At 51.3% G+C, this 15,409-nt stretch overlaps 9 protein-coding genes across 9 annotated transcripts; 4 read left to right on the top strand and 5 right to left on the bottom strand.

The window, feature by feature from the left end:
• Window positions 1-629: 629 nt before the first annotated feature.
• On the bottom strand, window positions 630-1,124 carry BDZ99DRAFT_520458 (uncharacterized protein; the record flags this gene model as incomplete). Its single annotated transcript, XM_033725531.1, has 1 exon — window positions 630-1,124. One exon carries the CDS (start codon window positions 1,122-1,124, stop codon window positions 630-632), a length of 495 nt encoding a protein of 164 aa, XP_033577351.1.
• A 421-nt stretch (window positions 1,125-1,545) lies between these two features.
• BDZ99DRAFT_488193 (DAGAT-domain-containing protein) lies at window positions 1,546-3,370 on the bottom strand (the record flags this gene model as incomplete). Its single annotated transcript, XM_033722892.1, has 2 exons — window positions 1,546-2,560; window positions 2,706-3,370. 2 exons carry the CDS (start codon window positions 3,368-3,370, stop codon window positions 1,546-1,548), a joined length of 1,680 nt encoding a protein of 559 aa, XP_033577352.1.
• Window positions 3,371-3,887: 517 nt separating this feature from the next.
• Window positions 3,888-5,131, top strand: BDZ99DRAFT_387401 (uncharacterized protein; the record flags this gene model as incomplete). The annotated part of the gene is made up of 3 exons (XM_033715518.1): window positions 3,888-4,449; window positions 4,500-4,931; window positions 4,980-5,131. The coding sequence occupies 3 exons, from the start codon at window positions 3,888-3,890 to the stop codon at window positions 5,129-5,131; spliced, it is 1,146 nt and encodes a 381-aa protein (XP_033577353.1).
• On the bottom strand, window positions 4,976-6,796 carry BDZ99DRAFT_416736 (isocitrate dehydrogenase subunit 1 mitochondrial precursor). Its single transcript, XM_033716799.1, has 6 exons — window positions 6,714-6,796; window positions 6,576-6,639; window positions 6,436-6,510; window positions 6,205-6,381; window positions 5,423-6,149; window positions 4,976-5,365 (listed from the first exon to the last, which is right to left on the bottom strand). Exons 1-6 carry the CDS (start codon window positions 6,744-6,746, stop codon window positions 5,278-5,280), a joined length of 1,164 nt encoding a protein of 387 aa, XP_033577354.1. The 5' UTR covers window positions 6,747-6,796; the 3' UTR covers window positions 4,976-5,277.
• Window positions 6,797-6,923: 127 nt separating this feature from the next.
• On the top strand, window positions 6,924-8,291 carry BDZ99DRAFT_462966 (NTF2-like protein). Its single transcript, XM_033719968.1, has 2 exons — window positions 6,924-7,920; window positions 7,970-8,291. Exon 1 carries the CDS (start codon window positions 7,257-7,259, stop codon window positions 7,839-7,841), a length of 585 nt encoding a protein of 194 aa, XP_033577355.1. The 5' UTR covers window positions 6,924-7,256; the 3' UTR covers window positions 7,842-7,920; window positions 7,970-8,291.
• Window positions 8,292-10,997: 2,706 nt separating this feature from the next.
• Window positions 10,998-12,087, top strand: BDZ99DRAFT_462967 (uncharacterized protein). Its single transcript, XM_033719969.1, has one exon. The coding sequence runs from the start codon at window positions 11,035-11,037 to the stop codon at window positions 11,731-11,733; it is 699 nt and encodes a 232-aa protein (XP_033577356.1). The 5' UTR covers window positions 10,998-11,034; the 3' UTR covers window positions 11,734-12,087.
• On the bottom strand, window positions 12,072-12,824 carry BDZ99DRAFT_462968 (uncharacterized protein). Its single transcript, XM_033719970.1, has 5 exons — window positions 12,706-12,824; window positions 12,615-12,627; window positions 12,473-12,559; window positions 12,372-12,418; window positions 12,072-12,318 (listed from the first exon to the last, which is right to left on the bottom strand). The coding sequence occupies exons 1-5, from the start codon at window positions 12,739-12,741 to the stop codon at window positions 12,232-12,234; spliced, it is 270 nt and encodes an 89-aa protein (XP_033577357.1). The 5' UTR covers window positions 12,742-12,824; the 3' UTR covers window positions 12,072-12,231.
• Window positions 12,825-12,931: 107 nt separating this feature from the next.
• On the top strand, window positions 12,932-13,700 carry BDZ99DRAFT_310626 (ribosomal protein L38e). Its single transcript, XM_033714264.1, has 3 exons — window positions 12,932-13,150; window positions 13,323-13,451; window positions 13,560-13,700. The coding sequence occupies exons 1-3, from the start codon at window positions 13,087-13,089 to the stop codon at window positions 13,610-13,612; spliced, it is 246 nt and encodes an 81-aa protein (XP_033577358.1). The 5' UTR covers window positions 12,932-13,086; the 3' UTR covers window positions 13,613-13,700.
• A 129-nt stretch (window positions 13,701-13,829) lies between these two features.
• Window positions 13,830-15,327, bottom strand: BDZ99DRAFT_443121 (Metallo-hydrolase/oxidoreductase). The gene is made up of 5 exons (XM_033717833.1): window positions 14,887-15,327; window positions 14,404-14,830; window positions 14,274-14,353; window positions 14,013-14,228; window positions 13,830-13,961 (listed from the first exon to the last, which is right to left on the bottom strand). The coding sequence occupies exons 1-5, from the start codon at window positions 15,048-15,050 to the stop codon at window positions 13,844-13,846; spliced, it is 1,005 nt and encodes a 334-aa protein (XP_033577359.1). The 5' UTR covers window positions 15,051-15,327; the 3' UTR covers window positions 13,830-13,843.
• Between the last annotated feature and the right edge of the window lie 82 nt (window positions 15,328-15,409).

Below are 15,409 nucleotides of genomic sequence, written 5' to 3' on the forward strand. Positions count from 1 at the left end.
AGATAGTTATTTAGATTTGTGATTCCATATACAAAATATCTCGACAAGTTATACTACGGGCAGTGAGGCATTTTGCGCCTGGCACAGCCAGCAGCTGATGGCAGAGATGGCATCCTAACGGCGCTACAGACGCGCGTCAGCACTGCCCCGGATCTACACCACCTGATGACGATAAAGATTTGGAATGCGCTAATCTCGGTCTTCTGCTTTCATCATGCCGGATGCGTACAATACAATGCGTGTTTCCACAACTACTCTCTGCTGTGCTGTTGCTAGTTGCGAATAATAGAATAGCAGCTCAGGCACCGTAATCAATTATCATCAATCTCCAATGACTACACACGGCTTGTTTGGGGCCAGCAATGCGATATCTGCTGGCGTTATGACCTCTATACTGGACCCTGCATGCATCAGCTCGCTTTTCTAGCTGCTTTAATGCCCAGCGCATACAACTCTACCTCACAAGGTTTCCAGCCCTCGGAGTAGGTTTATAACTGGGGCCCGCCGACATGAATGAACGACGAAATCTAGAACAGTCCCGTCGTTGTCCTTCAAACGCGAGCCTGACGCAGAGTCACGGGACTGCCGCATGCCGACGCTGGGGCTGGGGATAAAACCTTGACCAGGCTTTACAACTTTCTTCTTAGTATGGGAAGTTGGTGGGTGTTGTAAAAACAATCATTCAGAAGAAGAATGGCTCTTGGTGTCTGGTGGGTGTCAAGTTGCGCTCTATGGGCTGCCATCGGTTGGAATATGCAAATAACAGTAGCAGCAGCCACATGTGCGGAGAGAGCTTTCATCGGGGTTGGTGAGCATGACCACCGTCTCTTGCCCTCGCTTGTCTTGGCGATTTGAAGGTGCTCTGCGCTTAGGATATCCTCAAGGTCGATGTCCTTCTCATACAAAGCGCGGCGCTTGTCCTCCTCGCTGAGCTTTGGTTCTGCGTCTGCCATCTCACTGTCCAAGCCATAGGAGCCCCAGGAAAACGCTGATCTGTCTCCAACTCCCATGAACTCCAAAACTCCCAAAAGCCGGCCAGCTTCTGTTTGCTTGTCTAGGTTGTGAACCTCAACCTCCATCTCGCTGGCCTCGAGCACATGCTCAGACGGCCTGCTGAGGAGCATCCTCTCGACTCGATTACAACGAAAGCGATTTGTTTTGGATGGAGAAGAGCGGCTTCGAAAGCTGGTGTTGAAATGAATCGGTGCTGCTGCTCACTCTTCCATGACTACGCTGTCCTTGTCAAGTCGAACTCTCCACCTAGTGTTCCCCTTTGGAACCACGAAGGGTCTTCATGTGAGAAGGGTGTCGAGGTTGTCGGATCGCTAACAAAATATATAGAGTCGAAGACGCATCACGTGCATACATGGTTCTGTAAAGTAGTGATTTGGTGTAGTGATGGATCCCGTTGTTTATACATCCTCCTAAAGAATAGAAGAGGCTGATACGCAGGCTAATCCGTATCCACCGCTTGAAGCATTTCAAACCCACGTCCCAATTTCTTGAGCTGTTGCCTTATTCCGCTCCAATCCGTCAACATAACCATTACTCCACAATTTTCAACTCCTCAATTCTTGCCGGAGCAAAAGTGTCTCGCCACTCATTCCACATCCTCTCCAATTCTTCCACATACTGTGTATGCAAGCTCTCGACATAATCCCTATCCGGCTGCTCCTGCTGCATGACTTTGATAGGATGTCCCACCACCACGTTGAGTGGGCGACGGTACGGCATCATGCCGACGTCATAATTGAAGATTCCCCTTGCATGAAACAACGGCACAGTGAACCCCATGATCTTCTTGACGAGGAGTTGAAGCTTGTGGACCCAGGGGTGGGTCTTTGCGTCGACCTGGTCGTAAAGGTCGTTCTCACCGAATGCTAAAACAGGAACGAGATCCGCGCCCGTGCGGACGGCGATCTTAACGAAGCCCTTGCGGCATTTCAAAACAAGGCGGAAGGTACCTGGCCGTGCGTCCAGCGACTCTCGGGCACCGCCGATAACGATGGTGATTGCGCGGCCCATTCCCTCTCCGTTCGGGCCGCCTTGGGTGAGAACTGCTTCACAGGACTCACGGGAGACGGAGGCCAAGCCCATGCGCAAGGCATACTCGCGGTAGAGTGGAATCCGGAAGTTGGAGTCGAGGGTCAGTAGGGTGTTTGTGATGCCTGGGAAGAGCTGGGAGAATCCGAGGGCTTCGGTAGCAAAGGCCGCCCAGGCGCCGTGTGAGATGATACCGTGCGGATGGTACCCAAAAAGGTACTTCCGTGTCGGTGGCAGTTCTGCGGAGCGGTGCAGACGCGCCGGATAGTAGGAGGCGAAGAGTGACCAGACTTTTGAGCGACGCCAGCGCTCACTGCGGTGAGAAAGCTTCCCGTCCGTGCCAGCGTGCGAGAAGAGAACGTAAAGGGAGTAGGGAAGAACGATGGGCCAGAGGAGAGGGATGCCACAGGCGAAGAAGAAGATTGCCAGGAGGCCTGCAACGCTCAAGGTGTGCATCAAGACAGCCAGGGTTTGAAGACGTCTTTGTATTGGCACGTTGAGGGGTGCGTAGCGAATCCTGTAAGACGTTAGACTGGTATAACAATGAATCATTGTAGTGGAATCAGAGATTGACTTTTATTGCAAGTCCTGACCGCGTTGGCATGAAGAGGCATCTGGTGTTTGGGGCTTCGGATTGGAACGCTCGTAATGGAGTGGCATACTTGCTCGCTGCCCAACCTGCTCCGGCCTGCCTTCCATGCACCAGCTCACCCTTCTTAGCTGATTTCTCCTTCTTGGCTACTAGAAGCTGGCGATCGTAATCCTCAGACGGCTTAATGCTTGCCAAAAGCCCGCCATTTCCATTCTTGTGTTCGTGGTATATGTGGTGTTGCGACCGCGAGGATGGCCTCGAAGACGTTGAGACGGAACCATTCGATTTCAGCGACGAGTGTCTCTTATGACCCTTTCGTGTGGGACTTTTAGGGCTGTCATCCTGTCCTGATCCTTCATATTGCTCCTTCTCCGGCTCGATCGGAGCGGGTGTTGGTTTCGCACGCTTCGTTGGTTGTTGGACTCCATTCGATCGTTCAGTCAAGCCATTCAAATTGTCCAAGCCATTGATATGTGTTGTTGGAGCATCTAGGGGGAGAGGAGGTGCCTCGAGAGCCTCTGCAAAGCTTTTTTCATGGTCCCCGTTCTCGTGTTGTGGTCCAGACGACTCATTGAGTGACCTAGCGGTAGCTTCGGGTGCTCCGGAATTCTCCTTTGCTGGTGGATGATATATTTGGGAGTCGGCGGGGGCTTCGGTAGCTTCAGCGTAGCTCTTGGGAGCGAGGGATAGAGCCTGGCGCTCTTCAGGCGCGGCGGGCTCCGGATTGAGTGACATGGCGCGGGGGTGATATGGGAGCTCGACGGCGTATCAAAAGAATGAGCTCGTGTGGTGTTGCTATAGGCCCTGAGAGCAGATCATGGTGGCGAGAAAAGGAGAACGGGGAAAGCTTGGGATACCTAGACATTCTCGACGTAGGTAAGCCCTGCCCTAAAAGTGCGGATGACGTCTGCGAGCGGAAGGAGGTTGGGTTGGCTTTCAGCCGCCGCTGCCAAGAGCAAACTCAACACCACGAGCGTTCTCACGGGTTTCCACATTATTCCTATCTGCTCTATACACCTCGGTGGACTTGCGATAGACTGAAACTGAGATGATCAAACGAGCACGCTCTCGTCACCCGGCGCAAAAAAAGGAAGGCAAAGTGCTGCCTGCGTCGAGTCATACCCACCCTCGGTGGACGTCCATATAATCTAGGGAACCTCTTCGGTTCTTTCCCTTCCTTTTAAAGGCCCCAAGAGTCATTTCTGGCCTATTCAAAGCTCCTTGAGTCTGGAAAGCCTTTTGAAATTAGAGAATGTCGTTCCAATTGACCTCGGCGCATTCCTCCCGTATCACAAAGAGTAGAAGACCAAAGCCAGATCCCCTAGGCCTACGCCGGTCATCAACAGGAAGCCCTCGCCGAAAGTCATCGCAGGCCTCACCGGAGAAGAAGACCTCCTCAAGTAAAGAAGATGAATTCTTCGATGAGAAACTGGACGACATGGGCATTATAGCATCTCTTGCCACTGATCTGAACTTTCGCGATGTACCCATGTTCTTGCAGTACATCCAAAGCCGCATGTTCAGTGACATACCCGAAAGAGCTTCTGGGATGAACGGAGCCCGAATCGCGGACGTGTTGAACTATCGACTCTCTCTACCGCCCATAGTCACATTGGCGCATATTCATGCTTTGAGCAAGTCGCCTACTACAACCGAGAGGGAGATTGCAGAGCTGGCACGGGCAGGTGTCATTCGGAAGATTGCAATTCCTAACCGCGGCACAGGAGCTTCGACAGTTGGCGAGGGGTTAGTGTTAGTGTCTGAATGGGAGAGGCTGGTCCAATCCCATCCCGGCCTCGACGAGGAAGTAAAAGGTGGTATCCCTTCATCCGTCATTCTGAGGCTAGATGCTGACTTTGAGCAGCTAAATACATATCCCTCTTGAAGAGCAACCCAACAACATTAAACATCTCCGGCATAGAATTTACCCCCAACGAAGCCTCCGCGCTGACAGAAGCCGGTTTCCTCACCACAGCAAGCGCATCCTCCTCCGTATCTAGTCTCTTTGCTCGGCCTGGTGCCGGAAGTCTTGGTACTCTTGCCTCTCTAGCCACGGCAGGATCAAAGAACGCTTCAGGCTCTTTAGCAGCCGTGGGCGGAGCACAAGCCCAGCAAAACATCAGCGGCGGAGGTTCAGGACGCAGAACTGGCTCATTAGCTCGCTACAATTTCTCCCTACCCAATACCGGTGTAGTCCTCCGGCTTATCGTCGATGCACGCAACCACCTCCTTGGCATGCTGAAGAAGACCAAGTATCGAGAGGCACCAAGAAACGTACTTCACGAACGCTGGGATGGTGGCATTGCAGGCGAAGATGCACAGACCAGAGCGAAAAAGGCCAGAGGAGAGTTCACGGGCGTTCTCCCAGGGCGCACGAAGAAGTGGAGACAACTCAACGGAATAAGATTCGAATGGATCTTGGAGGAATGTGTTGGAGCTGGCCTGGTCGAGCTTTTCGAGACTGGTAGTGTTGGGATTGGCGTAAGGGCTACATAGTTCAGCGGGACGTTCGATTGTCAAAATGGGTCGGCAGTGAAAGACCAATGCATGCATTTCCCCCTATATACGCTAGAAGTACATCTATGGCACATACTCTTCAAGTCAAGTCCTCACCAAGTCATAGTCTATAAACACTGAAAAACTTATGCTGATGTCTCCATCTTGTTGAGAACAGCACGAGTGTACTCGTGGGTGGTGGAGTTGCCTCCCATGTCACGTGTTCGCGTTTTACTATAATTGTATCAGTATGGGTCTTCAACCGCGTTGTAAACTGAAAGAAGCACTCACCCTTCAGCAATGACGTCGTAGACAGCCTTGGAAATACGGTTGGCATGGTCGTCCAGTCCGAGGTGGCGCAACAACATGGATGCAGAGAGAAGAAGAGCGGTTGGGTTAGCCTGATCCTTGCCCTTAATATCGAGACCGACGTGACGGCAGCCGGGCTCGAAGACTGCAACGTCCCGTCCCATGTTGCACCCAGGTACGATTCCGGGTCCACCCACAAGGCCGGCGCCAATGTTGGACAAGATGCCTCCGTAAAGGTTAGGCATGACCATGACATCAAACTGTTGTGGCCTGGAGACGCACTGCATAGAAGCATTGTCCACAATCATGTCGTTGGTTTCTAAGGTAGGGTAGTCTTCGGCGACCTTCTTGAAGGTATTCCTGAACAGACCATCGGCAAGTTTCATGATATTGGCTTTGTGAATGCAAGTGACCTTCTTCCGGTTGTTGGCTAGAGCAAAGGCAAACGCGAATTTGGCAATGCGTTCAGATTTAGCCCGAGTAATGATCTTTAGTGACTCGACCACGCCAGCGACGGATTGATGCTCCAGACCAGAGTATTCACCTTCGGTGTTTTCTCGGATGATGCAAAGATCGACATTCTTGTGGCGGGTTTCGTATCCAGGGATGTTCTTGATGAGGACGATGGAGGCGTAGATGTCGAGTTCTTGACGGAGAGCAACGTTGAACGATTGGTGACCAGACCTCTCGACAGGTGTATGCAAGATACCTATGCTTTCCGTAAGTGGGGAGACCTCCATTGCGCCATTTTAGGACTGCCGTACCCTTCAGCCCGAGCTTGTTCCGCTTCAGAGATGCAATTGACTCCCTGAAAAGATCTTCCGAGTGCTTATCGCCAGTCTCGACACCAGACACATCGACCTGTTCCCATTCGATCGGGACATTGTCTGCCTTGAAGATTTCTTTGACCGATTCTGAGACCTCAGCACCGATACCGTCACCTAGTATATCCTATAAGAAGCCGCTCGAGAGTGTTTGTAATTGCAATTGCGTACCTGGGATCAGGGTAACGGTGTATTTGCCGCCAAATTTGGTAGGCTTGAAGATGTCGTGCTGAATCGTGGCCATTGCTGTCGGATAATTGTGTCAGTCTCCCAATTGCAGTAGCGCTCGTAGTCGCAGAGGTCCTCCTCACATCTTATAGCCATTGAAGGTCCGGTAGCACATCGTGAAGCAGGCTTTGCGCCCCGCAGGAGGGTCTGGTTTGCACAATCGCGTTAGCTTGCGACGCGCGACTTGACGTTGGCGGAGGGAATATGTGGTGGACTCGTACCTGCGCCGTCCGCTGGGAGCTTCGCGATAGCATGGCGTCGAGTAGAGAGGAGAGGTCTTGGGGTGGTGAGGGCTGGAGATAGAGGGCGGAAAGAAAAGCAATTGGAAGCTGAGATCTGCCAACGGCGGCTCGCTCTTGGCGCGCAGGGACCTCGCCGCGTTTCAACACCATTTAATTTACCTGGGTACAGACTTAACTGCAACGGCGCGGATCCAAGGCGCTCCTGTTCGAAAATCTGGTATTGGGATTCAGGCATTACGTTTGAGGTCGTCTCTGATATCAACTCCTTTGAACTTTTGCTGGGGTTCCCTCATGTAACGACCGCGAATGCCCACGCCTACGTTTACTTTTTCGCATGAGCACACAGCATCTTAGACCACGTGTCCGCGTATTCACCCGCTGTTGACCTCCTACAAATCTTATACACATTGCTTGTCAATTTCACATCAGTGTAGTCAACAAAACACAAACACTGCACTGAATTCCCACACCCACAATCACTACCACTTTCTCACACCAAACCAACTACTGCACCACAGCATCATGGCTAAGTACGACCAGCACATGCTAACCACCGCCAGTATCGAAGGTACCGAACCTCCTTCAGTTCTCGTAGAACTGCACCGACGCGCAGAAACTAAGTATATTTCAGCCACCGAGAACTTCCTCGACAACTACTACGTCGCACTCCAAGGCTCAAGGCACACGATCGCGTCCTACTTCTGCCCCTTTGAGCGTTTCGCTGATGGCAAGGAGCTTCCGGGGATGGTCTGGAATGGCAACGTCTTCCGCACCCCAGAAGAGTACCAAGCACTATACGAGGACCGCATGCCCTTCACCCACTACGAAGTACAATCCTTTGACTGCCATGTGCTCAACCCGACGGCGATGGCACCGGACAAGCTGAAAGGAGGGAGCGGAGAGCAAGACAAGGATATTGAGAAGAGGATGAGCATCGTCGTGCTAGTCAGCGGGACTGTGAGACTGGATGAACCGAAGACGGGCCCGTTGAAGCAGTTCAGCGAGACATTCGTGCTGGTGCCGAATCCTGAGAAGACAGCCAATGGACCAAAGTCCGTGGTGAAAGCTTGGGTGATCCAGAACATGAACTTCCGATTTGTCGTCTGAGAGTATGCGATCTGATCGACGAAATGGTTGGATGATCGATTGTCGGCGCACTAGATCATAGGAAGAATTTGACGATTGAGTATGGGATCCAGGAATCATGTCTTTTCGTTGGTACTGACCGTGTAAAGGCATACATTTTACGACTTGAGCCTCAGTATTCACCCGATCGGGCGTGTAGAACAAATAACAGCGACTTCCACTCGACACACCCACATATCAATTCGATACCTTTATCTTCCACTTACGATTATGTACGATTTGCATTTGTGCCAATGTGGCGATTGGGATTGAGATTATTATCGAGGGCCAAAATACAGCTGACGACACTTATATCAAATGGCTTGAAAGCGAAGCTGCGAAAATAGTATGTGATTACATGGCAAGATATGGCAGGAAATTTTGGCAAGAAATTGTAGCTACAGTAAGCGAGTGCCCGAGCTTCCATCAACACTGTCAGGCTGATTTGAACAAAAAGTAGCAGTCCATGGATCTGTGATTTCCACTTATGTGCAACATTGAATGACTGTCTCGCATGAAACCTGATTGTTGGAAATCTCTAGAACGGCCCAGCGATTTTGTGTTGCTGATTTGACGGGAAACGTTGGATAGCTATTCCCAAGCCACTCCTGCGCATGGAATCGTCTCCTAAACTTTCTCAGCACTGTCCTGCAGATCCTTGCCGTTACGTCTTACGTTGTAGGTGTGAGACTCATCTGGCTTCAACAATTCGCTCAATTCGGTTGTCTCTTTTTCATGCAGTCGCTGGCGATGATGAAAGTATCCTGCTAGGAAAGCCTTTGCCGTGGATTCTCCCACCGGAAGTCCCTTCTCCGTCCGAGTAAGAGTCTTCAATTGAGAGCGTCGAGTTTTCCGATCCATTTGACCCAGGTAGTCGTTGAAGAAGTTTTGAAGAAATTCGTTCCCTGCTTCCTCGACTCCCAAGGATTGCCATGACTGGTGACTCTTCGTCATCTCCGTGCAGCTTTCTAAGAGTAGGACTGGGTATCGTCGACGATACATTCTAAAACTCCCAGTACTTTATATGCACACTCACTCTGCGCTTGTGTACAGCTGTCTAGCACCGCTTGATGTCCTTTGGCACGTTATCAAATATGGTAAACCGACGATTTTGACAAGGATGGTAGCTCTCCGGGCTAGCTCAGACAGTGTTGGACTGCAAATGCCTTTATGTTCAACGGAGCCTGACTGTCCACGAAGACCGCATGAAGTTCTATTCTATAGTAACAGTTCATAAGTCTGGGCACATAGATCTCACTGCTTGTGTGTCGCTTTTGGAAGCCCGATACCACCGTCTGGAGCATGCCCGTCACCAAGAAGCCGTTCAGTTAAGTGGCAGCCCAATTTCCACTGTACGAAACTTGACATCGCGCCTAGATTTTTCACCCCGTTGGGGCACCCCAAGCAGTGGCAAACCAGTGTGCACAGACTTATGGCCAGTCGCTGTAAGAACTGATCCAAGTAACAAAACTCTCTCTAGGCTTGTGTATCTTTGTTCGGTATCGCTTGAGGTTCTCCGGTACACCGTAAAAATGGCGAAGCAACAGTTCTGGCAAGTCTGAAATCTCCCCGATCTACCTCAGACGGTGTTGGAGTGGAGTGGGGTTTACATTCAACGAAGCTTGACTGTTTATCCTACAGTATCTTATCGTCCCTTCGTACACATACTTCTGCCAGTGCGCGTATTGCTTCAGTGTCCTAGAAGAAATTTCGGGCGACGGATCACACTTTTCATCTACGTACACCACTTTGTCGCCGCCCGGGGTGGTCTAGCGACTTAATCAGTTGTTCAAAACACCGAACTTTCTTCCAATTCGAGACTCTGAAAGGCCTACGAAGCACCACAGGCAGTGGCAGAAAGGTGTACACGGATCTCCGACAAGACCTTGTAAGGACCTCACTTCCCCGCCAAGTCTGGTATTCACCGTTTCATTTCACCAAAGCAGCTAGCCCCACTGACTTCTTTCGTCCTCAGCCAACCCGTCACCGTCTTCAACTTCACCACATCCTCCACCACCTCTACTTTCCGCCACTTCTACCAACATGAAGTGCAACGAAAAGGGCAGCAGCCGCCACGCAGAGGTTCATGTTGGAGTAAATGGTCCCACTGAGTTACTCGACGAGTACGACGAGTTTGTGGCTCAAGATGGAGCCATTTGCTGCTTCATTGGCGTCGACGTGGGAGCCATGCTCAGCGTTTCCACTCACTTCATCGGAAGAACGACCTATCTGGCAACCGATGTCTTAATAGACGGTATACTGCGCGCCACGAAGTTCGCATCCTGCACCGGAAAGCACAAGATGAACAAGAAGGATTCCATCAACACCTTTCTTTTCCTACAACCCAAGTCCAAGGACCTCCTTCGAGAGACTAGCGTCGAAGTCACTGCTATCCGAAATGACGTCGATCTTGAACCCTTCCGGGAATGGGCAACCCAGAGTGTTGGGATGATCGAGGTGCGTTTCTCGGCTTTGCGACAGCCAGGAGAGATCTACAAGGCCAAAGATGTGACTTGGTTCAATGACGCAGCCTCCTGGAAGGACGTCTATGGGCTCAAAGCAATGTATCCGAGACTTGCTCCAGAGTACGAGCTTACGCCACGAGTGGACGGTTCGCAGGACTACAGCAAGCTATCAAGCACGACAAAGGTCAGGAAAGCTCAGGGTGATCGCCCTGGTGAAGGCAGTTGGGCTGTGTTTCGCTTCTACTACCGATCCAAGCGTGAGTGAAGTCACATAAAACGACGTCATAGCCTTTCACTAATCCGCCATGACAGACTCAATCGCGGGCGCCAACCTGGCAATGACCTACTCCGCTACCCACGATATCAAAGGCGTCTCACGTCCCCTTCAACTCAAGCCTGTTGACGACTCGAAAATTGAAGAAATTGCACCCAAGGACGAAGGAACCGCAAGCAAGGCTCTAGCGATGTCGAAGACTCAAGCGCCTGTTAGTGTCACGACAACGGCTAATCCCAAGAGTCAGACCTTGTCTCAGGACGACGCATCGAAGGCCTCTGCTCCGGCTACAGCCAGCTCAAGCAGTATCACTGTGCAGCCTCCAGAGACACAGCCGGGCTCTTTCGACCTCGATGAGATCCTTGCGAATCTGAGAAAGGAAGCCGACGAGAAGAAAAAGGTTCGGCAAGAGGAGCAAAAGGACAGGATCAGAGCTATGCTGACTGATCAGGAACGGGATCAGACTGCTGCAACCGCTGCAGGTGAAGCCTCGTCCAGCCACTCTTACAGCCAATCAGAAGAAGCCGATGAGAGCGGGAAGAAGACCGGCGAACCCGCCAAGTCCCAAACTGATACATCCTTATTCGGCCCTTTCCCGGAGAAACAGAATGACAACGCCGCTCCGAAGAAGGTTGCTCAACCCAAGTCGACCGGCCTGAAGCCACTCAGCCCCGCAAACAGACAAACCAGCAACACCAAGAAGCGGGCCGATTCGAAGGCACCAACCCGCAGCAAGGCTCCCGAGCAGGCCAAACGCCCTGCGCCGATCCAGACCTCAGAAACCGGCTCGACTTCCGTCCCGTCTGCACCAGGTGCTAGCCTCCCTAGCGGGCCCCTGACGCCGTCAAAGCGGCCTGCGACACCTCCGAAAACGCCTGCACTTAAGCGCAGCAAGCCAGGCCCCACCGCGGAGGAGCAACAGTCTATGGATGCCGAGATTGTAGCGGCGAGGGCGAAGCTGCTTGCTGCACGTCATAAGAGGGAGGAGATTGAGAAGCGGAAGGAAGAGGGTAAACGCTTCGTGGAGAAGAAGAAGGAATTGGATGCTCTCATGAAAGAAATCCAAGAGGAGGAAAGACTGGCAAAGGAGGCTGAATTGGAGGATGAGGAATGGGACTTTGAGGTGGTGGAATAGGCTTTGATGGCAGTCTAGAGGGGTCATTATCCAGCTGTCGATGATGTCAAAGCTCGGAGGTTGCAAATTGGGATCGTGGTTTGGGGGTTATTCGGAGGGCGCTTGGTGGCTTCCATGAGGTCGATGGCATGGCGATTGGATGGTGTCTGGGCTGCGATTCTGGGTTGCTCGACTGAGGAGATCTTGTGGCGTGCTATCTTCTGATGGGCTGCCGGTAGATCTTCTGCGACAGAGCGTGAGGTGAACTGCCTCACTTTGCCTTCTTTTCCTTCTCTTTGCGACTGCTTTGGGCATGTCAGATAGACACATTACTCCAACAAATGGGGAAACATTTCACAAAACCCTCTACACCCTAGACCGCGATAGTGCGCGCTAAGCGTAGTCATATTGCTACATAACGCTCGGCAATACCACCACTAACGCCATTCCATCGCCCGCTTTCCCTCAAAGAAGTACAAATGAATCATTCTGGACTGATAGTGATGCGAAGTGCTCCCATCATGGGCGAGGCGGTGGTCGCATATTAGCCTTCACTCGCTCCACAAGCTCGGCCGACGTGGCCAATGGATTCGGGTGAAGTTTGCGCTTCACACTGTCAGAAGGGCCTTGAGGTATTTAGATATGTGACAAGGACGTACATTATTGAGCCACCGACGGCATTCTTCTGATGTCCAGGTCTCTGGCTCTATAGCAAAATGTTAGAAAATGAGCGAAAAGATGGAGCAGAAGAATTACTTACCACCCGTAGGATCTGGCTGCGCGGGGAAGATATCACCAGGACCCCATATACTCCATGCAGCGACTGCAGTCACAATAGCGGCAAATGCTAGTACAGTCAGAGATGGTAGTAAGGAGAATGGCGCGAGTTGGGTAGCGAATACCAATGAATGGGCTCTGAAGGTACCATTAGTAAAGATGCAAGAATAAGATGAAGTAGCGATTAGATCCAAGAAAGATGTAATTATAGCATACCTTAGCCTGGGTGGCACGATCAAGAGGTGTCGGCATTGTTCCTAGCTTCTAGCTTCTTGATGTCCGAGGTGGCGCGATGCAGATTCAGATGCGCAAAGGGTTTCTCTGAGAGGTACCTTACTTTCTGGACGCTTCTCTAGCAGATGAGAGTTTCGGAAAGGGATTCTAGGCAGAAAGGTATGAAAGTTGTTGCAAGCTGGCCGCAACTCTCAGTGAAGTCGTCACCTCCCACGTGATACCAATCTCGAGCTACGGCATGCATCAGCGGGATCAGGGTTGCGGTCTGCCGTAGCAGCAAGCGAATTATCGCATTTGAATTTCGCACCTCCACATTCGAGGATCCTCACGACACATAATCGGCACCTCACAACAACCGCCAACATGCCTTCAGAAATCTCGGACCTCAAGCAGTTCATCGAGATCTGCCGCCGCAAGGACGCAAAGAGTGAGTTTTGCCGCCCAGCCTAGACCTCCCATCGCGACCCGCTCAAGAAATCTGGTTCTATATGCGGAGCACGGAAACTTCCTGAACGACAGGGAACGCGGCTCAATGGATGACATGGGCAATTATTTGGATGAAAGATTAAGAAAGATTGCTAACAGACGTCTGTAAATAGCGGCGCGCATAAAGAAGAACAAGAAGAGCAACCAAGTCAAGTTCAAGGTCCGGTGCAGTCGATACCTCTACACACACGTCGTCAAGGATGCTGGTCGCGCGGAAAAGCTGAAGCAGAGCTTCCCCCCTGGTACGGACGCTCCCAGCATATACTCCTTCGCCGGTTGAAAACACTTGAGTGGTGGATGAAGCGCAATGGAAATGAGATAATGGACAACGGCTGATAATTCTGCTACAGGACTCCTAGTCACCGAGGTCGCCAAGAAAAATCCCAAGGGCAAGAGGGCATAAATAGGAAACGAGGGATGGGGATGGATTGCTGAAGGCAGATGGCCGGGTGTTTCGTTGGCTTCAATTCACTGCACGGATTAAGGGAAAACGGCGACATGAACACGTTTTCGGACAGTTTCGTGAGCGGAAATCAATCAATGGTTCCTTCATGAATTTCTGGTCGTCTATCTCGTGAATGGGGTATTTTCGTAAACATAACGAAGTCAAGACCCGAAACCGGCTGCCCCCTCATCAGACCTTGAACTTGTACTCGTCCTTGCGATCCAGGTATACTACTTTCGAGCTCAGCTCGGCCTCGTCGACAGCTGTCTTGAAGTCCGAAAGGGGAGACGCGAAGACGTTGTAATCACTGAGAACCTATTAGCATGGCTGAAGATGTGCTCCTCTTGAATCGACTTACTCGTAGTGTATTGGAATCGTAACGTCCGGCTTGATCAGTTGTACCAGCTCGACTCCCTGCTTCGCATCCATGGTCACCATCAATAATGGTACTGCTGGCGACGGTAGCGTGGTTCCGCCGAGATGTATCAACATGAGGTCAATGCTCTGATCCTTGTATCGCTCGTGGATCTCTTTCAATTCATCTACCATCAGAGTGTCGCCGGAGATGTAGATTCTATCTGAATCAGCAACGATCCGGCGAAGGCTCGAGGTATCTCACCTGTAGCTGTTTTCAAAGCTCTCTGAATCACTGGCACTCCGATATCCCAGCTCGATCATCCATCCATTGCTCGGAGGAACCTTCTTAGATCAGTATGGTTAAGTCTGTTATTCGTTCGCGAAGTACGAACGGCTTTCAGAAGGTTGTTCGCAGTAGACAAGAGTCCTGGTTTGACATGCTTCCCTGGCATCCCCGTGACTTTGATCCCAGGCTTCTTTCCAGCTCGTATAGAACCCGTCTCAATGTCCAGCATCAAGCTTTGGAAGGATTCCAAATCGTGAACCTCACTAAACGACTCCTGGCCTTTGGATTGAAGACAGCTTTTAGCATGTAGAGTAGTGATGATCGGTATATCACGTCGAAGGGATTCTTCTACTTTCTGATCAAAGTGGTCGCCGTGGTAGTGAGAGAGGAGCACTGCATCAATCCGGGGAAGGTCTTGGAGGTCCACAGCTGGGTTCGTGATGCGCTCTGCAGATATTCCAGGACCTAAACTGACATGATCGCCGGCGTGGAGGAAGTTTGGATCGGTCATTACACGCATACCTTCCCACTCTCTGCACATAAATTAGACTGGAACGATTGAACTCCAGGAGTGCTCCGTGATGTTTACAGTATGGTGGTGGCAGTTCCCACGAAGAACAGACTCGCAGTTTCACCGCCAGGCCTGGTTGGGTGAAGTTTGGTCTCTTTTGCTTTGGGAAGACATGTCAAATGTGCTTTGCGCTCTCTAGTGGGAGCCTCTTCTTTCCTCGGATCGACGTAAAGGTGTTTCATCGTGAGAGTGGAAAATAGAATGACTAGCGTAAATATTGCAGCAAGGCAAACAACTGAACATAGAAGAGAAGAAGAAGCGGACGGGGTCACAGAAGTCGTCGGTAAACAAAGCCATGTCGTCACTGGTGGTAATGTTTGGCGGCTTGTGATGCAAGGCAGAGAAAGGCCGATGAGCACTGTGTCCAGCTATGTGAAGATCTCAAGAAGCTGGGACCCAGCCAATATAACTGCCATCTCACGCCAGCAGCACCCGCAGCACTGCCTAGAAAGGATGACGAAGCCGCGACGAGATACCTCGATTTGATGGCAGCGCTGATGCAGGAACCAATGCGGAGTTTCCGAACCCCTGACAGCCAAGC

Source organism: Mytilinidion resinicola (genome assembly GCF_010093595.1).
Source record: "Mytilinidion resinicola strain CBS 304.34 unplaced genomic scaffold BDZ99scaffold_9, whole genome shotgun sequence".
Lineage (NCBI taxonomy): Eukaryota > Fungi > Ascomycota > Dothideomycetes > Mytilinidiales > Mytilinidiaceae > Mytilinidion > Mytilinidion resinicola.

Excerpts from the sequence above, each read along its gene's own strand:
- BDZ99DRAFT_443121 (XM_033717833.1), bottom strand. The coding sequence starts at position 15,050 with ATGAAACACCTTTACGTCGATCCGAGGAAAGAAGAGGCTCCCACTAGA. Across the intron at positions 14,831-14,886 it reads GGAACTGCCACCACCATACT|AGAGTGGGAAGGTATGCGTG; the intron begins GTAAACATCACG and ends ATTTATGTGCAG. Across the intron at positions 14,229-14,273 it reads AGCTTTGAAAACAGCTACAG|AATCTACATCTCCGGCGACA; the intron begins GTGAGATACCTC and ends TGATTCAGATAG.
- BDZ99DRAFT_462967 (XM_033719969.1), top strand. The coding sequence starts at position 11,035 with ATGCTGACTGATCAGGAACGGGATCAGACTGCTGCAACCGCTGCAGGT.
- BDZ99DRAFT_416736 (XM_033716799.1), bottom strand. The coding sequence starts at position 6,746 with ATGCTATCGCGAAGCTCCCAGCGGACGGCGCAG. Across the intron at positions 6,640-6,713 it reads GCTCCCAGCGGACGGCGCAG|ACCCTCCTGCGGGGCGCAAA; the intron begins GTACGAGTCCAC and ends TGTGCAAACCAG. Across the intron at positions 6,150-6,204 it reads GAACAAGCTCGGGCTGAAGG|GTATCTTGCATACACCTGTC; the intron begins GTACGGCAGTCC and ends CGGAAAGCATAG.
- BDZ99DRAFT_462966 (XM_033719968.1), top strand. The coding sequence starts at position 7,257 with ATGGCTAAGTACGACCAGCACATGCTAACCACCGCCAGTATCGAAGGT.
- BDZ99DRAFT_462968 (XM_033719970.1), bottom strand. The coding sequence starts at position 12,741 with ATGCCGACACCTCTTGATCGTGCCACCCAGGCTAAG. Across the intron at positions 12,419-12,472 it reads GCAGCCAGATCCTACGGGTG|AGCCAGAGACCTGGACATCA; the intron begins GTAAGTAATTCT and ends ATTTTGCTATAG. Across the intron at positions 12,319-12,371 it reads GCCGTCGGTGGCTCAATAAT|CGCAAACTTCACCCGAATCC; the intron begins GTACGTCCTTGT and ends GACAGTGTGAAG.
- BDZ99DRAFT_310626 (XM_033714264.1), top strand. The coding sequence starts at position 13,087 with ATGCCTTCAGAAATCTCGGACCTCAAGCAGTTCATCGAGATCTGCCGC. Across the intron at positions 13,151-13,322 it reads CCGCCGCAAGGACGCAAAGA|CGGCGCGCATAAAGAAGAAC; the intron begins GTGAGTTTTGCC and ends GTCTGTAAATAG. Across the intron at positions 13,452-13,559 it reads GAAGCAGAGCTTCCCCCCTG|GACTCCTAGTCACCGAGGTC; the intron begins GTACGGACGCTC and ends ATTCTGCTACAG.